Source organism: Elephas maximus, chromosome 5 (assembly GCF_024166365.1).
Source record: "Elephas maximus indicus isolate mEleMax1 chromosome 5, mEleMax1 primary haplotype, whole genome shotgun sequence".
Lineage (NCBI taxonomy): Eukaryota > Metazoa > Chordata > Mammalia > Proboscidea > Elephantidae > Elephas > Elephas maximus.
Window position 1 is genome coordinate 3,512,520 of NC_064823.1, and position 26,743 is coordinate 3,539,262.

Below are 26,743 nucleotides of genomic sequence, written 5' to 3' on the forward strand. Positions count from 1 at the left end.
CTGTAATTTTCTTTCTTAAAGAAAGAAAGAAAATATGGAGACATATTTGCTGCTCAGAAATCAATAACCCCATCAGGAAGACAAAAACACGCTTCAGTTATCTGCCATGGTGCCAGGGTTAACAAGGTTAGACTCTTCTCATCTGGTTTCTCATCACAGGTCCAAGGTGGGATAAAATTTGCTTATAGTATCGATTGGCTCTGATACATCTTCTCTAAATGTCCAGGAAAAACTATTTTTCTTTTTCTCACAGACTTAATCATTAGCAGGGACACAGAAAAATCCATTCCTGTGCACCTCCCAGGCCGTTACAACATCGACTAGTCTTCTAAAGGTGACATTTCCAGTCTCCTGGTCAGTTTGGAAATTTCCCAAAAACATGTGAAGAGGGACTCACTCAAATGCCTAATTAGGGTCAAGTGACTTGGCATTGATACTGTGGCCACCTCTTCAACAGCATTGTTAAAATCGCGTTAGCAATCTGTCCAGAGAAGTCATCGTTGCCGATTTAGTTGTGGACTTTTTTGGAGAGATGCATGAAGTTCATTGCCAAGCAGCAAATAGCGGGAGGATTTCTTTTTCTCACTCCGGAAGGTGGCCAGTTGGCACTGACATGTTAAGAAGCCAAGAACCTGGAGCATGTGGGAGTCAACAGAGTGGATCCAAAAAATTTCCCGTCTGTCGAAATAGCTTCTTAGCAGAAGCAATGGCCTTTAACCTCTCAAGTCCTACTCAGCTCTTAAGGGAAATTAATCTAATGGCTTTTATTGGTAGTATTCTCTACTGAACCATGTTCCATTTCACAAATAGAATATGCAAAGTGATCAGCCGTTTCTTCCTAAATTAGCCCAGAAGGTGAATTACCTCTCACCTCTGAGGAAAATGGTATTGGTCGAGGATGGCTTCCTATCCAGAAGAGTAAGAGAGAAATTGCTTTTGAAATCGTAACTAACTAAAATATTGTTAGAGTATATTAAGCGGAAAAATAAACTACAAAAATGTGTACAGTATGATCCCAATTTTTGTGTGTATTTATTTATATATAAATAAAAGGTTAGCAATGATCACCTCTGGATGATAGGAACTCAGGTGATTTTAATTTTCATCTTTGAGCTTGTCAATATTTTCCAATTTTTTCCACAGTCAGCATATATTATAATCTTTTAAAAAAAAAAAAAGTTTTGACTCATAGTGGCCCCATGGGACAGAGTAGAACGGCCCCATAGGGTTTCCAATGCTGTAAATCTTTACGGAAGCAGGCTGCCACATCTTTCTCCCTCAGAGCAGCTGGTGGATTCAAAATGCTGACCCTGTGGTTAGCACCCGAGCATTTAAACACTGCATCACCAGCGCTCCTTTTAATACTAGTTTTTATTAAAGATTTATTATTAGAGGAGATCTTTTCTTATAAAGGAATTTTGTCATTAACGACTTGTTACACTGTTACTTATCGAGTAGACTGAGTGGTGTGTGTCCTTTCTCGCTGCAGGTTCTCCCCAGGACATAGCAGCCGTGAGAAGCCAGGCAGCCCTCCAGAGCATGCGAACATCACGGTTGATGGCACAGAATGCAGGCATGATGGGAATGGGACCCTCCCAGAACCCAGGAACGATGGCCACAGCGGCAGCCCAGTCAGAGATGGGGCTGGCCCCTTACAGCAGCACGCCTACCAGCCAACCAGGCATGTACCCTATGAGCACAGGAATGACCCAAATGTTGCAGCACCCAAACCAAAGTGGCATGGGCATCGCACATAGCCAAGCCCAGGGGCCGAGGCAGCCTGCCTCTGGGCAAGGGGTCGGAGTGGTGAGTGGTTTTAGTCAGAGCATGCTGGTGAACTCGAGCATTACCCAGCAGCACCAGCAGATGAAAGGGCCTGTGGGCCAGGCCTTGACAAGGCCCCAAGCCCCTCCAAGGCTTCAGAGCATTATGGGAACGGTCCAGCAAGGAGCACAAACCTGGCAGCAGAGGAGCTTACAGACGATGCCCGGGAGGACTAGTGGAGAATTGGGACCATTCAACAATGGCGCCAGCTACCCACTACAAGCTGGGCAGCCAAGACTGACCAAGCAACACTTCCCACAAGGACTGAGCCAGTCGGTTGTGGACACCAACAGCGGCACAGTGAGAACTCTCAACCCAGCTGCCATGGGTCGGCAGATGATGCCGTCACTCCCAGGGCAGCAAGGCAACGGCCAGGCCAGGCCAATGGTCATGTCTGGCCTAAGCCAGGGCGTCCCTGGCATGCCAGGGTTCAGCCAGCCCCCAGCCCAGCAGCAGATGCCCGGTGGCAGCTTTGCTCCAAGCAGCCAGAGCCAAGCCTATGACCGGAACCCCCCTCAGGACATGTCATACGGTTACAGTGGTGAAGGAGCAGGGGCCTCCTTCCCTGGCCTACCGGACAGTGCAGACCTTGTGGACGCCATCATCAAGGGTGGGCCAGGGGATGAGTGGATGCAGGAGCTTGATGAATTGTTTGGAAACCCCTAGTCAGGGGGGAGGCGGAGTCATGAGCCACGACTCCAGTGGTTATAAAGTTTTGAAAAGTGAAAAAGAAACAGGATGTTGACCCATCCTTGTTTTTTGTTTTTTTAACCCACGTAAACTGAGCAAAACTGCAAGTGGCTGATGGGAAGATCCAGGTGGCAATTTACAGCCCCAGTGGGCTGGATTTTCACACCACAGTCAAGACATCATGCAGATTTCTGCTGTGAGACGGGGAGGCACACTGAGGGGCAGGTGGGGAGACTGAGGCTTGGCCCTCCCTGGGATCACCTGGCCTCGCAAAAGCTGCTCAAGCCAAGAAGGTCTGTTGCCCAAGATGAGGCATCCATCAGCCCCTCCTGCACCAGGTCCAGAGGCTGCAGCTTTGGAGACACAAAAAAGACAGAGCCTCGCCCCAGGGAGATACCCACAAAAGCTGCTCGGTGATTGCACAGGCCAAGTGCACAGATCAGAAAAACGCTGGACTTGGTGAAAAGAGAGGCTTCAAGACAGGCTACTGTATCTGGAGAGGAGGCAAGAACAGTGCTATCGTCACAGGGAGATGACAGCGGATTCTGTCCGCCTCTGGCTTCTGCCCCACGATGACCCTCAGGAATGTTAGAGGCATCTCTGCCAGCTGCCTCATGAGGATAGCCAACCGAGCTTGGGGGAGTGTCTGTCCACAGTCCTGATGAGGGAGCCCTCTGATGGTAACAAGTTGTGGCTGTCACTCCGGGTAGATGGGCTGGAGCCTCCTGCGTCTGGTACAATAACACGCACACATCTAGGCTGTTTGCACCTTCTAGCAGCCGCAGGGTGGAGAGAGCACTGTAGGACTCCGTGTCTGGGCCACCCAGCACTGCTCACCCCAGCCCTACCCTTGCTCCTCCTTACAGACTATCCAAGAAGAAATGGAGTTTTTTGTCTTTAGGGAGCCTGGACTGAGTCCAAATAAATGAAAGAAGAACTTAGACAATACCTGAACCGCAAAGGAGACACTGGAGTTTTCTTTCTCTAAAACATGTAGACTTGAATGAATATCCTCTGCCTGAAACTTAGAGGGCTGCTCAGAGGTCTGGGGGTAGATTTAGGTGAGCCACACCTAATACTTCACACACACCTAGAGAGGAATGGCCGGTCTGACTCCCTTTGGGAAAATCCCAGGGTGAGCCTCTGAAATCGGCCTTTTGCTTACCATAATCTCTACTCACCAAAAAGACACATACAGAACCCTGAGAGATTGAGTGAAAAAAAAAATCCATTGCTACACTTTACAGATTTGGATTATAAAAGGGAAGGATACTGTTCCTGTCACTTGGGCAAAGTAAGCCACTTCAAAGTTCTGTACAGCTGTTCTCTGTAATTCATTCAGATCGGCCCTAGGTGAAATCTGTCAGGAGGAATCCACAATGCCCCCCACCCTAGGCTTGTTTCTTCAGTTCTTGCCCTGCCCGCTGCCCCATTTTGGAGGCCATGTGGCGTAATTATTTTCGCAAGCAAGAGTGGCATGTACTTGACCCTGTCACCCTCCCTCAATGTCCCAAATGCTGGTTCCCTTCTGTACACTTCCATTCCACCCACCATACCACAGTCAGAGCCTCTGGCCTGGATTGGCTTGTCCTGGGGGAAACTGCAAAGAAGTCAAGGCTAAAGACTGGGACAGAGGGGATGCAGAGAGGAGGCAGGCAGGCCGACCTTGCCCTTGACTTGCTGTCCGTATACCAGGGTTCATACATGTGCTCAGCAAGGGGCAGGATGTGAGGCCAGAGGTGGCCGGGCTGGCGAGAGCCCGAGCAGGGTGACCGTGAACTCCCTGAGTGATGAGGAACACCACCAGGGAAACTGAGTGGAAACAGATGAAGACCAAAAATAAATAAATAAATGAAAAATTTAAACATAAATAAATGAGAGGACCCAGAATACATAATTACCTTTTTCTGAAAGGTATGGGAAATAAATATATAAGCAATGATGAGACGCTGGAGGGGGCTGAAGCGGAAACGGAGGCTCCCGTGACCTTTGAAAAGCTTCCTCCAAAAGCTCAGGCCTGGGACCAACAAATAGAGAGGTCAATTTTCATAAGGTCGTTTTGTTTTTTGTTTTTACTACGGTGCTGATGTATATGTAATGTCTTAAAAAAAAAAAAAAGGTTATTTGTAAATAAGTTTTTACAATACTGCAGATATCGCTGGGTCTACTATCTGTAAAATATATATATATATATACATATAAATATATATATACTGTTTGTTTAAAATAGAGTATTTTTATTTCACTCCTTAACTCATCATCACAGCAGTGGTATGGCACTTCAGATGACATCCTATTACTAATTTGTACTGTATGACCTGATGCCAGCTTGCTCCATTTTATTCAGATTTTTCTAGTTTTCTGTTTTTACTTTGTACATTGAGCATTGCTTATTTCCTTTTAAGAAATGTACAGAGCTCTGAAATGTAGAAATGAAGTGATGTTGAAATACCACTTTTAAAGGAAAAAAAAAAAAGCAAATAAAAGGTGATTATTGGAATCAGTCCAAAGTATAGGGTCGTCCCTGGATCTACCTACCACCTGTAATTAAGCAGATACGTTACTCCTGGGTTTTAGCCGAGGAACTCCGGTTCTTTTCTCGAGGTTTTGATATCCTTTTTAAAACATTTATTTAACAGTAGGCATCAATCATCCCCAGCCTTTTTAATTCAGCCACACAACTAAAACTCTCTAAATTGGCCACAGCACTCCAAGGGCTGTGGCAAAGGGAAGGGAGGAAAATCAAGTTTGAAAAACCAAAAAACCAAACCCATTGCCTTCAAGCTGACTGCAACTCATGACGACCCACGTGCTACGGATTAGAGCTGAGTGCCATAGGGTTTTCTGGGCTGTGATCTTTATGGAAGCAGATCACGAGGCCTTTCTTCCTCGGCCCCACTGGGTGGGTACAAACCGCCAACTTTTTTATTAGTAGCCTAGCACAAAGCATCTGTGCCATCGGGGGTCTTTTGGCTTTGAAAGGAACATTCTTAAGTGCATTTGCAGATTCAGTACAATGACATTTTAATTTCTAACTGGTTCATTCACCAACCAACCAAAAACCCATTGCTGTTGAGTCAATTTTGACTCATAGTGACCTTAGAGAACAGAGTAGAACTGCCCCATAGGGTTTCCTAGGAATGCCTGGTGGATTCCAACTGCCGACCTTTTGGTGGGTAGCCGTAGCGCTTAACCACTGCTCCACCAGGGTTTCCAGTTCATTCACAGGACTTGGAAATTTGACAGTAGAGTTTTTATGTAAAAATGGGGGTGGAGGGAGGGAAATCAAGCAATATACTGGGGAAAGTCATGAAAGGGCCTGGCCCCACTGTAGTGGACACTGTCAGTAAACCCATCTCCCCTTCGTGGGCACTTTACTTCGGCAGCCCACCCTGCAGCTCTCTTTGGAGGGCTGCCCTGGGCCACTGGCCACTTTTGTCTGCACCACCCACAGAGAGTTGAAAGAACTTAGAAGTTTACATCCCTCCAGACTGATCTTCAGCCAGTGACTCACGGGTGACGACTGCGGAAGCTCGGGTAACTTGCCTGGACAAACTCAGAGCTCCACTGCAGGATCAGGCAGAGGCTGGGGCTCTGCCCGAAGTTGCCCCCTTGCTTTTGGCTGCTTACCTTTCTCTGTCCTGTTCCCCCCTCTGCCTTTCCATTTTCTCCTCTTAGGGCTCCTCCTTTGATAACTTGCATACATATGAATCTACCTTTCAAGGTCTCCATCTACGAGATGCATCCTAAGATTCTGCACCAAACTTTAAAAAGTATAGTAAATAATTAGATAGTAGATAAGAACTACTTTAGGTGAAGGGAAAGACAGCACACAATACAGGGGAGGACAGCACAATTGGACTAAACCAAAAGCAAAGAAGTTTCCTGAATAAACTGAATGCTTCGAAGGCCGGCGTAGCAGGGGCAGGGGTTTGGAGACCATGATTTCAGGGGACATCTAAGTCAATTGGCAGAATAAAATCTATTAAGAAAACATTCTGCATCCCACTTTGAAGAGTGGCGTCTGGAGTCTTAAACACTAGCAAGCAGCCATCTAAGATGCATCAATTGGTCTCAACCCACCTGGATCAAAGGAGAATGAAGAACACCAAGGAGACAAGGTGATTACGAGCCCAAGAGACAGAAAGGGGCACATAAACCAGAGACTACATCATCCTGAGACCAGAAGAACTAGATGGTGCCTGGCTACAACCGATGACCGCCCTGACAGGGAACACAACAGAGAATCCCTGAGGGAGCAGGAGAGCAGTGGGATGCAGACCCCAAATTCTCATAAGACCAGACTTAATGGTCTGACTGAGACTGGAGGGGCCCCGGTGGTCATGGCCCCCAGACCTTCTGTTGGCCCAGGACAGGAACCATTCCCGAAGCCAACTCTTCAGACTTGGATTGGACTGGACAATGGGTTAGAGAGGGATGCTGGTGAGGAGTGAGCTGCTTGGATCAGGTGGACACTTGAGACTATGTTGGCATCTCCTGCCTGGAGAGGAGACGAGAGGTTAGAGGGAGTTAGAAGCTGGCGAAAAGAACACGAAAAGAGAGAGTGGAGGGAGAGAGTGGGCTGTCTCATTAGGGGGAGAGTAATTGGGAGTGTGTAGCAAGGTGTACATATAGGGTTTTTATGTGAGAGACTGACTTGATCTGTAAACTTTCACTTAAAGCACAATAAAAATTATTTTTAAAAAAAAGTATAGTAAAACAGTAAGTTTTAAAATGTCTGGGTTTAGCAGAAACATAGGCCACAAGAACAGAACAGAATCATCAGCAAAAATAGAACCAAAACAAAGGTGAGTTTTAAGAAATGCAAACCAAGGAGAGAGAATGAATTTGACTGTGGAAGAAGAGGTCAGCCCTACCCATGGACTGTGGTTCCAGACTGCTGGCAGATACCATGGAGAAAACAAGGTTACACCAGACTTTGGCCCCTATGTGGGCTTAATAGTCTCTAGCAGATAAGGCGGGGTAGAAGAATGAACTGGTTCAGAGGGAGGAAAAAAGGCTGACAATACAAGTAAAAACATGGAACTCTGAGAAGTATTGGATACTCCTAGTTCCAATTAATTAAAATCACAGATTTTTTTTAATTTATACTAAAATCTGTCCACTGGATGAATGGAACACCTTTCTCATTTAAAACCACTTATTACGTGTTTCTGGGTCTTACATGTAATCTTATTGATCTCATAAAATCTATGTGATTAGTGTGTGGAGGTCAAGAGGGAGGGAGAGGATAAACATCTGTGTGGGAACTCACTATTGGAGTTTCCACAGGGCATCTGCCCCAGTGCAAACGAAGCATTTTATTATTGCTAGATTGAAGAAAACAGTTGCCATTGAGTTGATTCAGACTCATGGCGACCCCACATATGTCAGATAGCACTGTGCTCCATGTGGTTTTCAATAGCTGATATTTCGGAAGTCGATTGCCAGGCCTTTCTTCTGCAGCACCTGTGGGTGGACTCAAACCTCTGACCTGTGGTTAGCAGCTGAGCACATTAACCATCTGCACCACCCAGGGACTCCTGCTGATAGATTAATGAACATTCAAAAGCATTTGATGACCTGTTTCTGCCTTTGACTGCTCTTCAAGGAAGAGGAAGACTGGAGAAAAAGGATATAAAACAAGTTACCTGATTTCTTCCTTATTAATGACTTAACTCCCAACTCCCCTACAAAAAGGAAAACGGGCGAGGAAAATTATCTGTGGTGGGAACGGGCCCTGCTTAACTACCTATTTACGTGTTGCTGTTGGAGCCCTGGTGGCGCAGTGGCTAAAGCATTTGGCCACTAACCGAAAGGTCAGCAGTTCAAACCCAACAGTTGCCCAGCAGGAGAAGGATGTGGCAGTCTGCTTAAGTAAAGATGACAGCCTTGGAAACCCTACGGGGCAGTTCTGCTCTGTCCTATAGGGTTGCCATCGAGTCAGCTTCGAATTACCGCGACCCCCTTGGCAGAGCAGAACCGCACCCGCAGGGTTTTCTAGGCCTTAACCTTTACTGGGGCAGACTGCCAAGTCTTTCTTCCGAGGAGCCACTGGGTGGTTCATCATCATGCCAACAAGGCTTCTCTTATTTTTATAACCAGTCCTTACCTTTTGGATTTTTTTTTTTTGTCCCCTCCTCTTTACTCTTCAGTTTTCTATTCTCTTCTTTCTTTTTTGTTAAGTTCTAAGAGTGTTAGGTTCCCATGCTCAAGTCCCCTGGATGAATTGCCTCAAATACCTGTCTCATTTTCACCAGGCGCTCCTTGGAAACCCTATGGGGTAGCTCTACTCTGTCCTAGAAGGCTGCTATAAGTCAGGTTTGATTTTTTTAATTTTGGCGCCAGCTGGTTGGTATGTTTGAGTCCATTGTCGTGGCTGTTGTGTAGTGCTTTCCAACCTAGGGTGCTGATCTTCCAACACCATATTGGATGACATTCTATTGTGATCGATAGGGTTTTCATTGGCTGCTATGTGGAAGTAGACTCCCAGGCCTTTCTTCCTAGTCTGTCTTAATCTGGAAGCTCCACTGAAACCTGTCCACCGTGGGTGGTGCTGCTGGTATCTCAAATGTCGGTGGCACAGTTTCCAGCATCGTAACAGCACGCAAGCCACCACAGTACAACAAACTGGCAGACGAGTGGTGGATTTCATTCAGCGTTGTTGTTAGCTGTCACTGACTCAGCCTCTGAGTCATGGCAATGTCATGCACAACAGGATTGAACTGCTGTAATCCAGATCACCAGGCCTTTCTTCCTAGTCTGTCCTAATCTGGAAACTTTGCTGGAACCTGCTCAGCGTCATAGCAACATGCAAGCCTCCACTGAGGTGTCGGCTGCACTTGAGGAAAGTTCGCTGGGAATCAAACCACCACTGCCCTCCTTTTTCACAATTGTTGTTGCCATTAGTTGCCGTCAATTCGATTCCAAATCATGGTGACTCGACTGTGCAGAATAGAACTGCTCCACAGGGTTTTCAGAAGCAGATCACCAAGCCTGTTTTACAAGGAGCCTCTGGGTGGGTTTGAACTGCCAGCCTTCCAGCTAGTAGTCAAGGGCTTAAAGATTTTCACCACCCAGGGATTCCTTTTCGTGCAGTAGGTGAAGGTAAGTACTTGCAGCTTCCGCACACTTGGGCTCAAGTGTCGCTGCCCACATTCAGGACAGCTGCCAGACCAGCACAAATGCTGTGGCTCTATCAATATCACTGGATCGCAAATCGAGCATACAAAGCAAAACTTAAAAAAATACTACCAAGAGCGTGACTTAAGATTTAGCTTCCCTTTGGTTTTTTAAACATTTTATTATGAACATTTTCAAATGATCAGAAGAGGAAAAAGGATAGTACAATGAATACATAAACTACCAACTAGATTTAACAATGAACATTTGCCATCTGTACTTCATATATGTATTTTGAAGAACCATATATACGTAAGTAATACACGTCCTGCCACTTCACCCCTGAATGCCTCAGTGCACAGCTCCAAAGTATTAAGGGCATTCCCTTACCTTGCCACCATATCATTATCGCACCTGACATAATTAAAATGAATTCCCTAAAATCACCTAGTTCTCATTTCATATGCAGATTGTCCCAGTTATCTTCTAAATGTCTTTCATAGCTTTTTTTCCCCCCCGAACCAGGATTTGATCAAAGACCCATGTTATGGATTGAATTGTGTCTCCCCCAAATATGTGTTGTAGTAAATTCTAGCCTCTCTGCCTGTGGTTATAATCCCATTTGGGAATGGGTTGTCTTTGTTATGCTAATGAAACAGGCTTAGTGTAGGGTGTATCTGGAGTCAATCTCTTTTGAGATAGAAAACAGATTAAACAAGCAAGCTAGCAAGCAGACATGGGGGAAGATTGATGCCAAGCCACATGGAGATCTCCAAGGAACCAGAAAAGAGAAGCTGAAGAGACTAGGACCTTCCCCCAGAGCTGACAGAGAGAGAAAGCCTTCCCCTAGAGCCAGTGCCCTGAATTCAGACTTCTAGCCTCCAAAATCATGAGAAAATAAATTTGTTTGTTAAAACCACCCACTTGTGGTATTTCTGTTACAGCAGCACTAGATAACTAAGACAATCCCATATAGCCATTTGGCTTTTAGGAGTCCCTGGTTTTTTGGGTGGTATGAATGGTTAAGCACTCAACTACTACCTGGGAGGTTGGTGGTTCAAACTCACCCAGAGGCTCCTTGTAAAAGAAGCCTGGCGATCTGTTTCTGAAAAGTCACAGCCTTGAAAACCCTATGGAGCACAGTTCTACTCTGCACACGTGGGGTTGCCAAGAGTCGGAATACAATACCAACAAAACTCTTTTAGCAGCGAAATGTTCTTCTCCACTCCTTTTTCATGACATTGACTTTTTGAGGCAATGAATCTGACTTCTAAAAGTGAAATAAGTCAATTCACTAACAAAAAAAAATGTGTAACTGTCTAACAGGTCAGAAACTCCTGAGACTCATATCTCTATAGCCAGCACATTTACTCCTGTTAGCCAAACCTAATGGGAATTAAAATAATCAAGATGTTGCCTGGTGACAGTGGAATTTAGAATAAAGGAAATAAAGTCTATGCTTCAAATGCTTAAAGACACAGAGCTCTGACAGCTTCACGTACCCACTGCCACAATAGAGAAGGATATTCCAGGTGGACAAAATACTCAAATCAGCCTAAAAGGGCACCCTCTCCCAGAGCCCTTTTTGGGTGAGCCCTGCCAATATCTTCTTTTGCAACTCATCTTTTTTTTTTTTTTCTTTCCAAGAACCTCTTTTGAAAACTCCTTTTCCCACATTTTGTTTAACCAAATTGTGTGTGTGTGTTTATATATTTTATTTAGATCCAATTTTGGTATAAATCAGAAATTGTTTAAAAATCCTCAAGCGTAAGATTTGAAAAGTCGTGTGGGTTTTCGTTCGTTCGTTTGTTTCCCTTCCAAAGAATGTGCCTACACAGTAATTGAGCTTTAGGGTCACTAATTCGCCTCTCTCTTCCTTCCTTGTTTTCAGTGGATAAAACAATTAAAATATCACAATACAAGTCACTGCAACTGATCAGAATACAAAGGAAAAAGGGCATAGGGCCATAGACCACTTTAAAGTATTAGCTCCATTTCACCTAAGAGAAAGCCGAGGCACAGAGCTAAAGCAAGTGTTGCACTGCCAGCAGGTGGTAGAGCAGGCTTGGCATAGGTTGGTTTTAGAGTCTTAACTACTTTGCTACAGTACTGCCTCTTACTGGCCAGGTGCCTTGTCCCAAGCCCAACAACCAGTGAGTGGGGGGACCTGAACTAGTATCCCGATATCCCCAGGCCCAGGCCAAGAGGTCCTCAATAGTACTTTGAGATATTTAGCACTGCTATTCGGAATGCAAGAGGTTGTTTTATCTTCTCCGCTACTATTCCGGAAACGCCGGTGCCTAAATGCCTTTCTTTTTGTTTTCATAGCCTTTGTAACTTCCTTTGGACCCACAAAAAAGAGAAGGCCTAATACATTCTTGAAGATGGCCATACCAGATTCAAGGTTGTCCAATATTTTTCAGAAAAATTGACAGAGGGCTCTTCGCCTGAAGTTAAAATGTGTTATATAAATTCACAATCCCATTTCCCTAAGGTCCTTGAACACTGGGAGGTGGAATCGTTCCCATTTTACAGATGAATAAAGCAAAGAAAAATAATCTCCATTGTGCCAGAACAGTCCCCCAGACCCCAGTGACACCGAATGGGCAGTGGAGCCCAGTCCAGATTGCATAGCCTGACCGTCCTTCCCTTCCCCAGGGGCAAGACTATTCATTTAGCCCTAGTCTCTGGGTAGTTCCTTGAAAATAATATGTCTTTTTTTTTTTTTTTTTCTTTATGAAGTACATTCCACAGCCAGGCTTGTTTTGTACTATTCGTTGATGACTCTCTTCGGCTACTCTATGTCTTTGCCTGACTCCCCCAGTGCCAGCCATCTGTTGCTTTCCTACAAGGAATGAAGAGGGCTTGGCTGCTTATCAGCATCTGTCTGGAACTTTCCTTCAAGAGAGAAGTGGTTCTCAAAGGCAGGCTCCGGTGGGGTCCGGAGAAATATGTTCCACAGTCAAGCTGCTTTGTCCAGATGCGAGCAGTCACAACCCCAGCACGCACCTTTAAAGCCAGAGTCAGCACACAACTGGCGACATGGACACGTCTCCCCCAAAACAAGCCTCCGTTCATAAACACACCGGAAATGCATTCTCCGCAGCAGGCGTTTTAACAAGGTCATCTCAAGAAAAACAAAGCAAGACTTTTATTTTTTAAATTTAACTAGCTGACACCATATTGCCTGTAGGGTGAAAAGAGCATCTACAAGCATTAAGGGGAAGGGAGGGGAAAAGGTTAGAGGTGCCACCTCAGTTTCTTGGCAATATTGAGGTCCAGGTATTCATCCAGAAAGCTGCTTGCGATGCCCAGGGTGCCTAAGAAGGTCAGCAGGGCCAAAACCACCAGGCTCAACCGGAAACCTGTGACCCTGCGATCATGAGGGAGAGAGATGACAAACTGGAGAGTAATGGCAAAGAAGGCGAGTCCTAGCTAGGCTGCTCATCGTTGACACTGCCCTGAACTTGTGTGTTTCTGCCATTTCAAAAGTTTGATTCACCACTTAAAGGGGTTGTCTAGCCAGAGTGGCTAATTGGCTTCTTTGAACATTCAGAAGATTATCAAGACTGGGCAGGATCATTTCCTTGGCAGCTTTTTGGAAGCAGTGCAAAATTTTTACAAGGATTTAAAGTATAGTGGTCAAGGAGCGCACATCCAGCGCACAATTTTATACTTGTATTTTTCCATCTCACTCCTAATTGTGTATGGCCTCAGGCAACATGGATCGCTTTTGCATCTATAACCATCAGTAATGAGAATACTTCCCACTAACCCAGACACCAAATGGGAAATTAATCCAGACTTTTTCTATCCTGCTACTTTTTGCCTAACTGCGTTATTGAGTTCTTACCTTTTTTTAACAGCTTCTGAATATCCAAAAAAGTACTGGTGACGGGCATACATGTACACCAGACCCAGAAAACTTGCCAAAGCTGTAGAAGAAAAAAAAAGAAGAAGGTACAGACTACGATGGCAGTCTCTCAAAATGTGGTGTAAAGACTGAGAAAATATTCACAAAACATATATCCGATAGAAGACGTGTATCCTGAGTATACAGAGAATGCTCACAACTCAATAATAAAAACAACTCATTTTTTTAAAATGGTCAAAAGATTTGAACAGACACTTTATATAGGAAAACAGGCACATGAACAAAATCTCAACATCATTGTTGTTGTTAGGTGCCGTCAAGTCAATTCTGACTCATAGCAACCCTATGCACAACAGAACAAAACACTGCCTGGTCCTGCGCCACCCTCACAATTATTGCAATGCTTGAGCCCACTGTTGTAGCCACTGTGTCAATCCATCTCATTGAGGGTCTTCCTCTTTTTCACTGACCTTCTACTTTACCAAGGATGATGTCCTTCTCCAGAGACTGATCCCTCCTGATAACGTCCAAAGTATGTAAGACGCAGTCTCGCCATCCTTGCTTCTAATGAGCATTCTGGTTGTACTTCTTCCAAGACAGATTTGTTCGTTCTTCTGGCAGTCCACGATATATTCAATATTCTTCACCAACACCACAATTCAAAGGTGTCAATTCTTCCATCTTCTTTATTCATTGTCCAGCTCGCACATGTGTATGAGGTAATTAAAAACACCATGGCTTGGCTCAGGTGTACCTTAGTCCTCAAGGTGACAGCTTTGCTTTTCAACACTTTAAAGAGGTCCTTTGCAGCAGATGAGCCCAATGTAATGCATCTTATGATTTCTTGACTACTGCTTCCATGGGTGTTGATTGTGGATCCAAGTAAAATGAAATCCTTGGCAACTTCAATCTTTTCTCTGTTTATCATGATGTTGCTTATTGGTCCAGTGGTGAGGATTTTTGTTTTTTTATGTTGAGGTGTCATCCGTACTGAAGGCTGTGGTCTTTGATCTTCATCAGTCAGTGCTTCAAGTCCTCTTCACTTTCAGCAAGGAAGGTTTTGTCATCTGTGTAATGCAGGTTGTTAATGAGTCTTCCTCCAATCCTAATGCCCTGTTCTTCTTCGTATAGTCCAGTTTATTGGATTATTTGCTCAGCATACAGATTGAATACATATGGTGAAAGGATGCAACCCTGAAGCACACCTTTCCTGACTTTAAGCCATGCAGTATCCCCTTGCTCTGTTTGAACAACTGCCTCTTGCTTGATCCATGTACAGATTCCTCATGAGCACAATTAAATGTGCTGGAATTCCCATTCTCTGCCATGTTATCCATAATATGTTATGATCCACACAGTTGAATGCCTTTGCATAGTCAATAAAACACAGGCAAATATCTTTCTGGTGTTCTCTGGTATTCAACATTACTAGTCATCAGCAAACTGCACTTAAAATTTGACAGCACTACAGACCCACCAGATTGGCTAAAATGAAAAAAGATTGACAACACAAAATGTTGGTGAGACTATAGAACAACTGGAATGCTAATACATTATTGGTGGGAATGCAATATGGTGCAATGGCTTTGAGAAAAAGTCTGGTACTTTCTATTAAAACTAAACATACTCTTACCTTTTGACCCAGAAATTTCATTTCTATGTATTTGCCCAAGAGAAATGAAAGCATATGTCCCTAAAAAGACTTGTATAAGAATGCTCATTGCAGCTTTATTCATAACAACCAAGAACTGGAAACAGCCCAGAGGCCTATCCACAGACAAGTAAATAACCAAACGGTGGGACAGTCATACAACAGAATAACACTCGGCAATGAAAAGAAACTACTGATGTGTGCAACAACATGGCAAACCTCAAAAACAGTTTGCTGAGTGAATGAAGCATTACACAAGAGTACATACTTTATGATTCCAATTATGTGAATTTCTATAATGGAAAAAACTAAAAGACAATGAAAAAAGCAGAACAATGTTTGTCTCTTGTCTTTTTTTTTTTTTTTTTTAACATTTTGGCAGTCCACGATATATTCAATATTCTTCACCAACACCACAACTCAAAGGTGTCAATTCTTCCATCTTCTTTATTCATCGTCCAGCTCGCACATGTGTATGAGGTAATTAAAAACATGTGGCTTGGGTGAAAGTTTACACAGCAAATTAGTTTCCCATTCAACAATTTATACACATTTTGCTTCATGACATTAGTTGCAATTCCCTCAATGTGACAGCACTCTACCCACTTCCTCCCTGAGTTTCCTGATTCCTTCCATTTGTCCATCTTTCCTGCCCCTTCCTCCTTCTGAACTTTGCTTTTGGGCAAATGTTGCCTTTTGGTCTCATACGGTTGATTGTTCTGAGGAGCACGTTCCTCACAAGTGTTATTGTTCATTTTACAGGTCTGTATATTGTTTGACTGAAAGGGACTGGGTTCAGTTCCAGGTCTGAAGGATGCCTAAGGGCCTTAGTCTTGGGGATTCCACCAGTTTGTATTAGACCAGTAAGTCTGGTCTTTTTTTAGGAATTTGAATTGTGTTCCACATTTTTCTCCCATTCTGTCCAGGACCTTCTACTGTGATCATGCTCAGAATGGTCGACTGTCTCTTGTCTTGAAGGAAGTGAGGATGGGGACTAACTGGGAGGGCATGAGGGAACTTTCTGGGTGGTGATCATGTTCTGTATCTTGATAGGGATTTGGTCACACAGGTGTATACACTTGTCAAAACTCAACAAATGGTACACTAAAACTTTGTGAATTTTACTATATGGAAATTTTATTTAAAAAATAAATGTAAAATGTGGTACGATGTTCTGTCGTTTTGTCCAGTGTAAAACATCAATGTCCTTCCTACCTTAGAGACCCTTTTTCTTCCACGGCACCTCACAGATGCAAATTGCCAGAGCTCTCTTGTAAACATTGGAGTCTATCTGTGGGACTCTGATATTGCTGGGTAAAATTACATTCATTATTTTATTTGGTCACAAACTCCTTTTATTTCTGCTATACCAGGTATGTTATTCTAAGCACTGAAAAGATAGAGAAGCTACCTGCCTTTATGGAGTTTTCATTTTATCAGCAGACAGACAACAAACAAAATAATTAGAAGAAAATTACAGACTTGAAAGTGCCATGAAGGAAATGAAGAGAAATGGAAATTGGAGGAGGCTGCCTTTAGAAAGGGTCAGAGAAGGTCTCCCTGAGGGGATGACAGTCAGCTTACAGCCTGAAGGAAGGGGCCAAGTCAAGAGCTGGAGAAGTTGGGTTAGAGCCGCTGGCATCTCAGGAAGTCCAAGGATTCTGAGCACGCTGGTGGTTTTGAAACTCCCTATTCTAATTACTCTAATAAAGTCAATGAGAACTGTCCAGGGGCAGTTAAAAGTTAAAGCAACTTACTTTGGAAAAGAAAATAATAGCAAGAAGATGCCCAAGAAATCCTTTCCTGACAGGCAGTTGGCCTAATTCAGCCCTTCATAATTGAAATCCAGCGGGTCAGATGGCAGAGCCTGAGTCCCATTATCGAAAAGCACTTTTCTTATTAGTTGTTAATGTGGTCTTACCTAACAAGGAACAATTACTCTCATTCACGCCCTTAGGGACAAAGGGTGACTTGAAATAAGGTTAAGAAGCCTTCTTCTAAAGAACATTTTATCTGAAATTCCTCAGTTGATGGTAAAAATTATAAGAAAGAGAATAATGGCAGTGCCTTTGGAAGCCACTGGATTTTGCTTTTATTTAAATCGTAGCAATCAAGTGTCAGACCCAAATAAGGCAATGAAATTTACCAGAAAGCAAAGGGGATGGGATTTCTCCGACTGAGGTAACAGGTGCTATGTCTGAGTCCCTGTTAAAGTGACAGACAGGGTTTGGGTAAAGCCCTCAGCTTGCCAAGGATGCCCCAGTCAAATAGAAAGTGGATGTTTGTAGAGCTGCTACATATAAACATTAGCACTATATCCTTCGAACGTTTACGAAAAGGACATGGGTTGTTGGAACAAATACCTATAGGCTCTGCTCTCTATCTGAAAGCTAATTTTTCCCTGTATTGGTTAAGGACAAGTTGGACAAATTCTCTGTATCTTAGTTTCCTCATCTGTAAAGTAGGAATTAATGACAGAACCTACCCCATAGGAAGATTTTAAATTCTATAATTATACACACAACATAATGTAAGTGTAAAACTTAAAACGGTACTTGTCACATAGTAAGGGCACAAGACGTATTAGCTATAATGTTTTTTAATGTTTTATTGTGATTTTGGAGAAAATTTACATGGCAAACTAGGTTCTCATTTAACAATTTCTAGACATATTATTCATACTGGTTACACTTTCGCAATGTGTCAGCCTTCTCATTATTTCCATTCTGGTTGTTTTCCTCCCATTAATCTTGCTTCCCTATCCTCCCTTACTTCTCATCTCTGGTCTAGGGTAAATGTTGGCCATTAGGTCTCATTTAGATTATTTGGAGGAGCACAGGTGATGTTATTTATTTTATGAGCCACTCTGTCTTCTGGCTTATAGATGACCACCGGGACTGGTTTGAGTCCCAAGTTTAAAGGATATTCCAGGGCAATAGTCTCAGCAGTTCCTCTAGTCTCTACTGGTCCAGTAAGTCTGGACTTTTTTAGATATTTGAGTTCTCTTCTATGTTTTTCTTCCATTCTATCCGAGACCATCCACAGTCCTGCACCGCATAACATCCGTTCAGGCAATGTCTGGGCACATATACGTCTGTGGTCCTGTGATGTTAAAATAAAAAAACAAAACCAAACCCATTGCCATTGAGTCAGTTCCAACTCATAGCCACTCTATAGGACAGGGTAGAACTCCCCCCTAGGGTTTCCAAGGAGCAGCTGGTGGATTCGAACTGCTGACCTTTTGGTTAGCAGCCGAGCTGTTAACCACTGCACCACCAGGGCTCCTAAGGTTACAATAGAGTTCAAAAATCCTGATTGGATTTACTGATTAGGTAGTAGATAAGAACTACTTTAGGTGAAAGGAAGGACAATACTCAATACAGGGAAGGTCAGCTCAACTGGACTGGACCAAAAGCAAAGAAGTTTCCTGGATAAACTGAATGCTTTGAAGGTCAGCGGAGCAAGGGCAGGGGTTTAGGGACTATGGCTTCAGGGGACATCTAAGTCAATTGGCAAAATAAATTCTATTAAGAAAACATTTTGCATCCCACTTTGAAGTGTGGCGTCTGGGGTCTTAAATGCTAACAAGCGGCCATCTAAGATGCATCAATTGGTCTCAATCCACCTGGATCAAAGGAGAATGAAGAACACCAAGGTCACAAGATAATTATGAACCCAAGAGACAGAAAGGGCCACATGAACTAGAGACTTACATCATCCTGAGACCAGAAGATGACTGCCCTGACAGGGAACACAACAGAGAACCCCTGAGGGAGCAGGAGAACAGTGGGATGCAGACCCCAAATTCTCATAAAAAGACCAGACTTAATGGTCTGACTGAGACTAGAAGAATCCCGGCGGTTATGGTCCCCAAACCTTCTGTTGGCCCAGGACAGAAACCATTCCCGAAGACAACTCATCAGACAGGGAATGGACTGGACAATGGGGTTGGAGAGAGATGCTGATGAGGAGTGAGCTGCTTATATCAGGGGGACACTTGAGACTGTGTTGGCAACTCCTGTCTGGAGGGGAGATGGGAGGGTAGAGAGGGCTAGAAACTGGCAAAACCGTCACGAAAGGAGAGACTGGAAGGAGGGAGTGGGCTGATTCATTGGGGGAGAATAAATGGGAGTATGTAGTAAGGTGTATATAAGTTTATATGTGACAGACTGACTTGATTGGTAAACTTTCACTTAAAGAGCACAATAAAAATTATTAAAAAAAAAAAGTCCTGATTGGAGAATGGGATGTAGTGAATGCAAGAGCTTTCCACACGCAACATGTGAATCTCACAGCTCCTATATATGAAGCCAGTGGTACAGTACATATATAATCTATAATACATATGTCTTGATAATCAAACACATATGTTACTGGCTTATGTATGTACTGTACTTTCTATCTAAAAAGTTTACTGTATAACAATGTATGCTTCGACTTATAGGCAGCAGAATCCAATCTTATGTTAGGCGCATCTCTTGAGTGTTGTAGCATTATCTGTTTAACTTTCTTTCAAAAATATTACTGTGAAATGCATCAGGGCTCCCAGACTTGGCAAAAACCAGTGCTAGTGATAGCAGCAGCAAGAGGCAAAGGAGAAGTATCAATTTGGAAATGAAACAAAAGGTTATTAAATAACATGAAGGTGGAAAATCAGTGAATGCTACGGCTGGAGATTTGGGCATGTTGCACTCTACAATCATGATGACCCTCAAAAACAAAGAAAAAATTCTCCAAGGTATTAAAGGATCGATTCCACTGAAAGCTAAATGGCTTACAAAAATACGAGAAGGACCTATGTCAGATATGGAGAAATTGCTAATGACATGGATTGAGGACCAAACACAAAAGTGAATCCTTCTCAGCACGTTGAAGATCACTGCTAAAGCACAAAGCTTAAAGAAAACACAGGACCAGACTATGACATGGTGTTCACAAAACATCCAAATCACATATCATCCTATTTCACAAAACATACCGTGGACACTGAGGCCCTGGTGGCACAATGATTAAGAACTTGGCTACTAACCAAAAGGCCAGCAGTTCAAATCCATCAGCCACTCCTTGGAAACTTTACGGGGCAGTTCTACTCTGCCCTGTAGGGTAGCTATGAGTCAAAATCGACTAGACGGCAAAAGGTTTGGTTTTTTTGGTTTATCGTGGATGTTAAGTGACATATGACTATATTGTGTCTCTGGTCAGAACAGTCAGTAGTGGTGGCCAGGCACCATCTCGTTCTTCTTGTCTCAAGGTAGGTATGCTCATGGTTCATGTAGACTATTCAAAAATTAGTCCTGTAGACTTTGAGTCTTTGGTTTCCTTCTGTCTTTTTTTCTCCGGGTGCATAAAGATCAATAGTTGTAAACCAGAGACTCCATCAGCTTGAGAATGGAAGAACCAGATGGTACCCGGCTACCACCAATGATTGCCCTGACAGTGAATATAACAGAGAATCCCTGATGGAGCAGGAGAAAAGTGGAATGCAGACCTCACATTCTGGTAAAAAGACCAGACTTAATGGTCTGACTGAGACTGGAGGGACCCCACAGGTCATGGCCCCCAGACTCTCTGTTAGTCCAAAACTAAAACCATTCTTGATGCCAACTCTTCAGACAAAGATTAGACTGGATGATAAGACATAAAATGATACTGGTCAGGAGTGTACTTCTTAGCTCAAGTAGACACATGAGACTATATGGGCAGCCCCTGTCTGGAGGTCAGATGAAAAGGCAGAGGTTGAATGGACATGGGAAATATGGGGTGGAGAGGAGGAGTGTGCTGTCACATTGTAGGGAGAGCAACTAATCACATAACAATTGTGTGTATAAGTTTTTGTATGAGAAACTGACTTGAATTGTAAACTTTCACTTAAAGCACAACAACAAAAAAAAAAACAATAGTTGTATCTTAGATGCCCGTTCACAATAGCTGTAATTATTAAGGTGAATTCAGTGTTCCGTTCCTGCAGTTAAATTAGTATTAGACTCTCAGATTTGAAGACAAAGCTCACGTCATTTTCATTCTTGAGTATTCAGCACTCAGTTTCTTCCAAATAAAACAACATATCTACACTGGATTAAATTGTAATTAAACTAAAATTAGCATATCTACAGCAGAGTCCTCTTTGATGGACACAGACATTGCTTATTTTGTTTAAAACGATTTCCAGGGTCAGCGGATGTGCTCCTGCACATCTGTACCACGATAGCTCTAAGCACCACGGTCATCATTAGAACAGAGTTGACTGTATTTTAAAATTACCTTGGTTGAAATACCACCCAGCCATCCAGAATGCAAGCATAAATACGGGATAAAACTCCACACAGTTTTGTCTGCAGGAAAAAAATAAAGTCACAGGTTATTTTATGAGAAAGCCATAGACTAGAGCATCATTTTTTTCATCTAGAGGTAAACATCCAGTCTATTCTTACAAAACCATATAAGAATGTACATGAAGAGCTTAAACAATCATTACATTTAAAATGAGTTTTTCGAGGTGGAATTCAGACATGGTTTAAACCTCAGAGCAAAAGAATCACTCTCCTACATGTAAGTTGCCAGCAGTAGAAATGAATCATAGCTCTTTTCCAAAAGACAGTCTGTGAGATGGTCCTGATTCTGAGCCCTGAACAACATTCTATATCTTATGTACCAAAAAAACCAAACCCGTTGCCATTGCATCAATTCCGACTCACAGCGATCCTATAGGAAAGGGTAGAATTGCCCCATAGGGTTTCCAAGGAGCAGCTGGTGGATTCGAACTGCTGACCTTTTGGTTAGCAGCCAAGCTCTTAACCACTATGCTACCAGGGCTCCATACCTTATCTAAAGAACCCGAAAATTAACTCAATTCATATTAAGTGAATTTCATTCAAAAAATTCTCTCATATCCATTGCCTTCCTCTTCGGTCACTCAGTAACATTAAAAAGTGGTCTGTAGACAATCCTTCTAAAACCTCCTGAAGTAAATTAATGAGTATATTTCATTCCCATTTTACTGAGGAAGAAACTAAGGAATCAAACGTAGACAACATCTGGTTTCAAAGCTTTGTCCTAATGTCAAGTCAAATTGCCTCTATTCATAGGAGACTTGGATGGAAAATGTGATACTATTTTAAGCAAAAGGGAATAATTCTTTGGGAACTATAATTAATTCATCTGCACCTAGAAAAGGGAAAAAAGGTGAATTATATTCATCCTCCTTCCTGTGCTACACCCCCAAGTAGTCTTGGTTAGGTTAGCAGAGGTCTTTGCTGGCAATATTACAACCATCAAGAACTTTAATGTGATTTGGTAATGAGGTCTTGAGTAGACCTTGGTGGAAAAATCATAGTCTGAAGGATTATAAATGATCCCACATCCTTCCTTAAAGCCTTAATGCTTAAGGACTTAAGGCTATGAGGCAGTTGACCCAGAAATAGTTGATGCTTGTTCATGAAGACCTAGGTCTCCTAGTCCAGGTCACCATGGGTTATCTTTTGTTACTTAATGAAAAAAGAGAGAGCATTATTACAAAGCATAATTCTTCCTTCATTCTCCATAATGCCACAAGGAATTGTGGATGGGTCAGCTCAACCTTATTAGCTTAAGCCTCACTACATGAGAAAAAGCTCCTCCTTAATAATTCAATTATCTCCTAAAGCTGGATAAGAAAACTGCATCATCACCAGACTCAATGGTTGGTGAAGAATCCTGAGGCACAAATGGAAAACTTTAATCCCTCCAGCAGAGATGAATGTGAGGTTACCTACACAGCTGTCTGAGAGCTATGAGAGGGATAAGAGACACAAAAGAACATCGGAAATGGCTAATGGGAATGCAAAATTGCCCTCCTCTTCATTTTCTTACTGTTGTCCTTAAAGCTTTGCCTAGAGCCTGACACAGATGTCCTCACAAACCACAGGCACAACTTTCTAGTATTCAGAGACGTAACCAAGATTTTTTTTGTTTGTTTATTTTTTCTGCTGTTTCCTAGCTGTCATGGTTAGTTTTATGTGTCAGCTTGGCTAGGCTATTAAAAAAAAAAAAAAAAAAAAAACCGTTGTGTCATCAAGTTGATTCCAACCCGTAGCGACCCTAATGGACCGAGTAGAACTGCCCCATAGGGTTTCCAAGGAGTACCTGCTAGATTCGAACTGCCGACATTTTGGCTAGTAGCTGTAGCTCTTAACCACTACACCACCAGTGCTACCCAATTATTCAATCAAACACTAATCTAGACACTGTGAAGGTATTTTTTAGATGCAGTTAAAATCTATCAATCAGTTGACTTTAAGGAGATTATCCTCAATAATTTGAGTAGCTTCATCCAATCAGTTGAAAGGCCTTAAAAGCAAAACTGAGGTTTCTCTAAGGAAGAACTTCTACCTCAAAACAGCAGCATCAACTCCTGCCTGAGAGTTTCCACCCTGCCAGCATACCCTACACATTTTGGACTTGCCAGCCCCCCATTCACATTAGCCAGTTGTGTGAGGGATATATATATATATATATATATATATTCTCCTGCTGAGTTTATCTCTCTGGAGAACCTTAACTGATACACCATCTTTGGCATTATTTTGCTTTTGATATTTGCCTTTTTACTAATTTGTCTTTAAATTTTTAAGTTGTTATGACAGGTTAAGTGAAAAGATTTATAAATTTGTATAATTACAGGTATGTAAAAAATAAATGGCTTCCCAATATTTCCTTTCCTTTGGCTAAATCCATGGACCTGTTCTCCACAAAGTCAAAGAGAGCAATAGCTCTACTCTTCCCACAGTTCGTCAGGGCTTTTTATGACCCTTGCAGAAACAGAACACAATTGTCCCATCTTTTATTCAGTCTTGTAACACACCTTTTATTCCACAATTAAGGATTGTTCTGCTACAATATATTTTAATTAAAAATTAGCTGTGATGAAATTTTTTCAAAAGCACCTTTAAAAGCAGCCCACTTCATTCTTCATAAAAGTCTAACTATTTAGAGATCTTCCTTTACACTAAAGTAGTGGCCTTGGTTTGGCACTTGAGGGCAGAGGGATAATATTGTATAAAAGCCAAAACCCAAACCCATTGCCATCGAATCGATTTGGACTCATAGCGACCCTATAGGACAGAGCAGAACTGCCCCATATGGTTTCCAAGGAGCACCTGGTGGATTTGAATTGCCAATCTTTTGTTTAGCAGCCATAGGTCTTAACCACTGTACCACCAGGGTTTCCAATATTGTGTAAGAGGGTCCTAAACAAACAAATAAAAAAAATAGTCAAACCCATTGCCATCGAGTTGATTCCGACTCATAGTGACCCTGTAAGACAAAGTAAAATTGCCCCCATAGGGTTTCCAAGGAGTGGCTGGTGGATTTGAACTGCTGAACTTTTGGTTAGCAGCCAAGTTCTTTACTGCACCACCAGGGCTCCAAGAGGGTCCTAGCCAAGCCCCAACAGCCAACCTGCAGCACAGGGGCAGAGGCGGTGGGCCCACAGCCTTTTTGGGTATCTGTCTACACAAGTTGACATGCCTGTGTTCTTTTGTGTCTCTTATCTGAAAGAGAAGCCCTGGTGGTGCAGTGGTTAAGTGCTACAGCTGCTAATCCACCAGGCGCTCCTTGGAAGCCCTATGGGGCAGTTCTACTCTGTCCTAGAGGGTTGCTATGGGTCAGAATCCACTGGATGGTGTGACCCTAACACCTCATAGCATGTTTTCTCCTTTTCAAAATGGGTGATAGAGAGCTTGGCATACCTAATGTCATAATGATACTCTAAGTAACCTGTAAGTTTTTTTTGCTTGGCATTTTGTACACTCTCACTTTCAATGTTCTGTTTTTATTACACCAGCTGCACTGGTCTCTTTCCAAAATGGTTCGGGGCCTCCTCAGCTCTTGCAGCCTTGGTCTCCCTCTTCTGCTTTGTTCTCTTGGGGGTGGCCTTCAGCCTGCAAGGCGGCAGCTAAGAAAGCTGCCTGGCGCTTTTGATCTGCAACTTTCTTTCTTGCTCCTTATCTCCGTCAGGGTAAACTTGGCAGGCCAATTCCACTAGCCGAGAGACTTATAAGTTTGGTTTTTTGTTTTTGTTTTTGTTTTTGCCTGTTACAAACCTAAAGATTAGAGTCCAGATGTCTGGCATGCAAAGCTTTAGTCTAATAAACAGGTTCTTGTAGTTGTTTTGTGATATATGCTCATCAGACCATCTGTGGGCTGTGTGCTCAGAAACATTATGTAACCCTTGCAAAAATAATACACAAGCTCTGATGTAGAAATTGCCCTTCAGGACTCCGTAAAGACAGCTTGCGTTGCTGCTGGACTTCCTGTTGGTGTCACCTCCTAATAAACTTTCTCTCTCTTTCTGACTTGGAGTATGTTTCATTGCACGGACCCTAATCAGCCAACAATGGCAACAGGTTTGTTTTTTTGTTTTGTTTTGTTTTTTTTAATCTGAGAGAGGAAGGAAAGTGACTGCTATGGATTGAATTGTGTCACCAAAAAATATGTGTTGGAATCCTAACCTGTGGATCTAATCCTACACCTGTGCATATAATCCTATTTGAAAATAGGGTAGTCTTTGTTATGTTAATAGGGCCATGTCAGTGTAGGGTGTGTCCTAAATAAAATCACTTCTGAGACATAAAAAGAGCAAATTAGATGCAGAAGCAGGCACAAACGGGGGAGGGAGACACCCCGTGAAGATTACCAAGAGACCAAGGAATCCCAGATCTACAGGAGCTGAGATGGAGACCTTCCCTCAAAGCTGACAGAGAGAGAGGCTTCCCTAGAGCCGGTGTCCTGAATTTAAAGTCACTCACATGTGGTATTTCTGTTACAGCTGCACTAGACAACTAACACGGTGGCGTTTTAGGCAAGAAAGAGTGAAGAAATGAGGAGAACGAGGAGCATGTCTTATCCCCCTCCCCAACCCAAGGAACTGGTTTTAAATGTTAGTGGAGACCAGCCTGGCAGCTGAAAACCCATCTTTTTTTTTTTCTCTTAGGTTTCCCCAGATCATGCCGGGGTCTAGATTTTATCTGTTTTTTAATTGTACTTTAGATGAAGGTTTACAAAACAAACTATCTTCTCATTAAACAATTAGTACACATATTGTTTTATGACATTGGTTACCAATCCCATGACATGTTAACACTCTCCTTTCTCAACCTTGGGTTCCCAATCACCAGCTTTCCTGTCCCCTCCTGCTTTGTAGTCCTTGCCCATGGGCTGGTGTACCTCTTTAGGCTCGTTTTGTTTCATGGGCCTGTCTAATCTTCGCCTGAAGGGTGAACCTCATGAGTGACTTCATTACGGAGCTAAAGGGGTGTCCACGGCCATACTCTCGGGGTGAAAGCCCATCTTCATTAAACACTTTGTAAGACTCTGGACACAAGCTGTGCCGTGCCTCAAATGACAAAAGTGACAAAAAGTCAGGGAGAACTACACCCTCGCCTCCCCGCCACAGACCTTAAAGCAGCCCCAGTAGTTATGGAAGATGGTCCAGAACCTGGGGAGGGGGCACTGTGCTCACAGAGGACACTGCAGCAGGGCAGTGGCACGGCCCTCTATTAAATTGCTTGCAAGCAGAGGCTGTGTCCCCGTTCACATCCCCTGGG

General features: G+C 43.1%; 2 protein-coding genes across 6 annotated transcripts in view; one reads left to right on the forward strand and one right to left on the reverse strand.

Moving 5' to 3' along the window:
• The window catches only part of LOC126076684 (mastermind-like protein 3), a 24,755-nt gene extending 16,115 nt beyond the window's left edge, over nucleotides 1-8,640 (forward strand). For all 3 annotated transcript variants that reach the window (XM_049885248.1, XM_049885250.1, XM_049885249.1), the window contains one exon: nucleotides 1,490-8,640. In XM_049885248.1, coding sequence (XP_049741205.1) covers nucleotides 1,490-2,490 — 1,001 coding nt within the window. In that variant the 3' untranslated portion in view covers nucleotides 2,491-8,640. The remainder of the gene's footprint in view (nucleotides 1-1,489) is intronic.
• The window catches only part of MGST2 (microsomal glutathione S-transferase 2), a 43,425-nt gene continuing 25,309 nt past the window's right edge, over nucleotides 8,628-26,743 (reverse strand). For all 3 annotated transcript variants that reach the window (XM_049885253.1, XM_049885251.1, XM_049885252.1), the window contains 3 exons: nucleotides 21,423-21,493; nucleotides 13,490-13,571; nucleotides 8,628-13,009 (listed from right to left, as the gene is read on the reverse strand). In XM_049885253.1, coding sequence (XP_049741210.1) covers nucleotides 12,877-13,009; nucleotides 13,490-13,571; nucleotides 21,423-21,462 — 255 coding nt within the window. In that variant the 5' untranslated portion in view covers nucleotides 21,463-21,493 and the 3' untranslated portion in view covers nucleotides 8,628-12,876. The remainder of the gene's footprint in view (nucleotides 13,010-13,489; nucleotides 13,572-21,422; nucleotides 21,494-26,743) is intronic.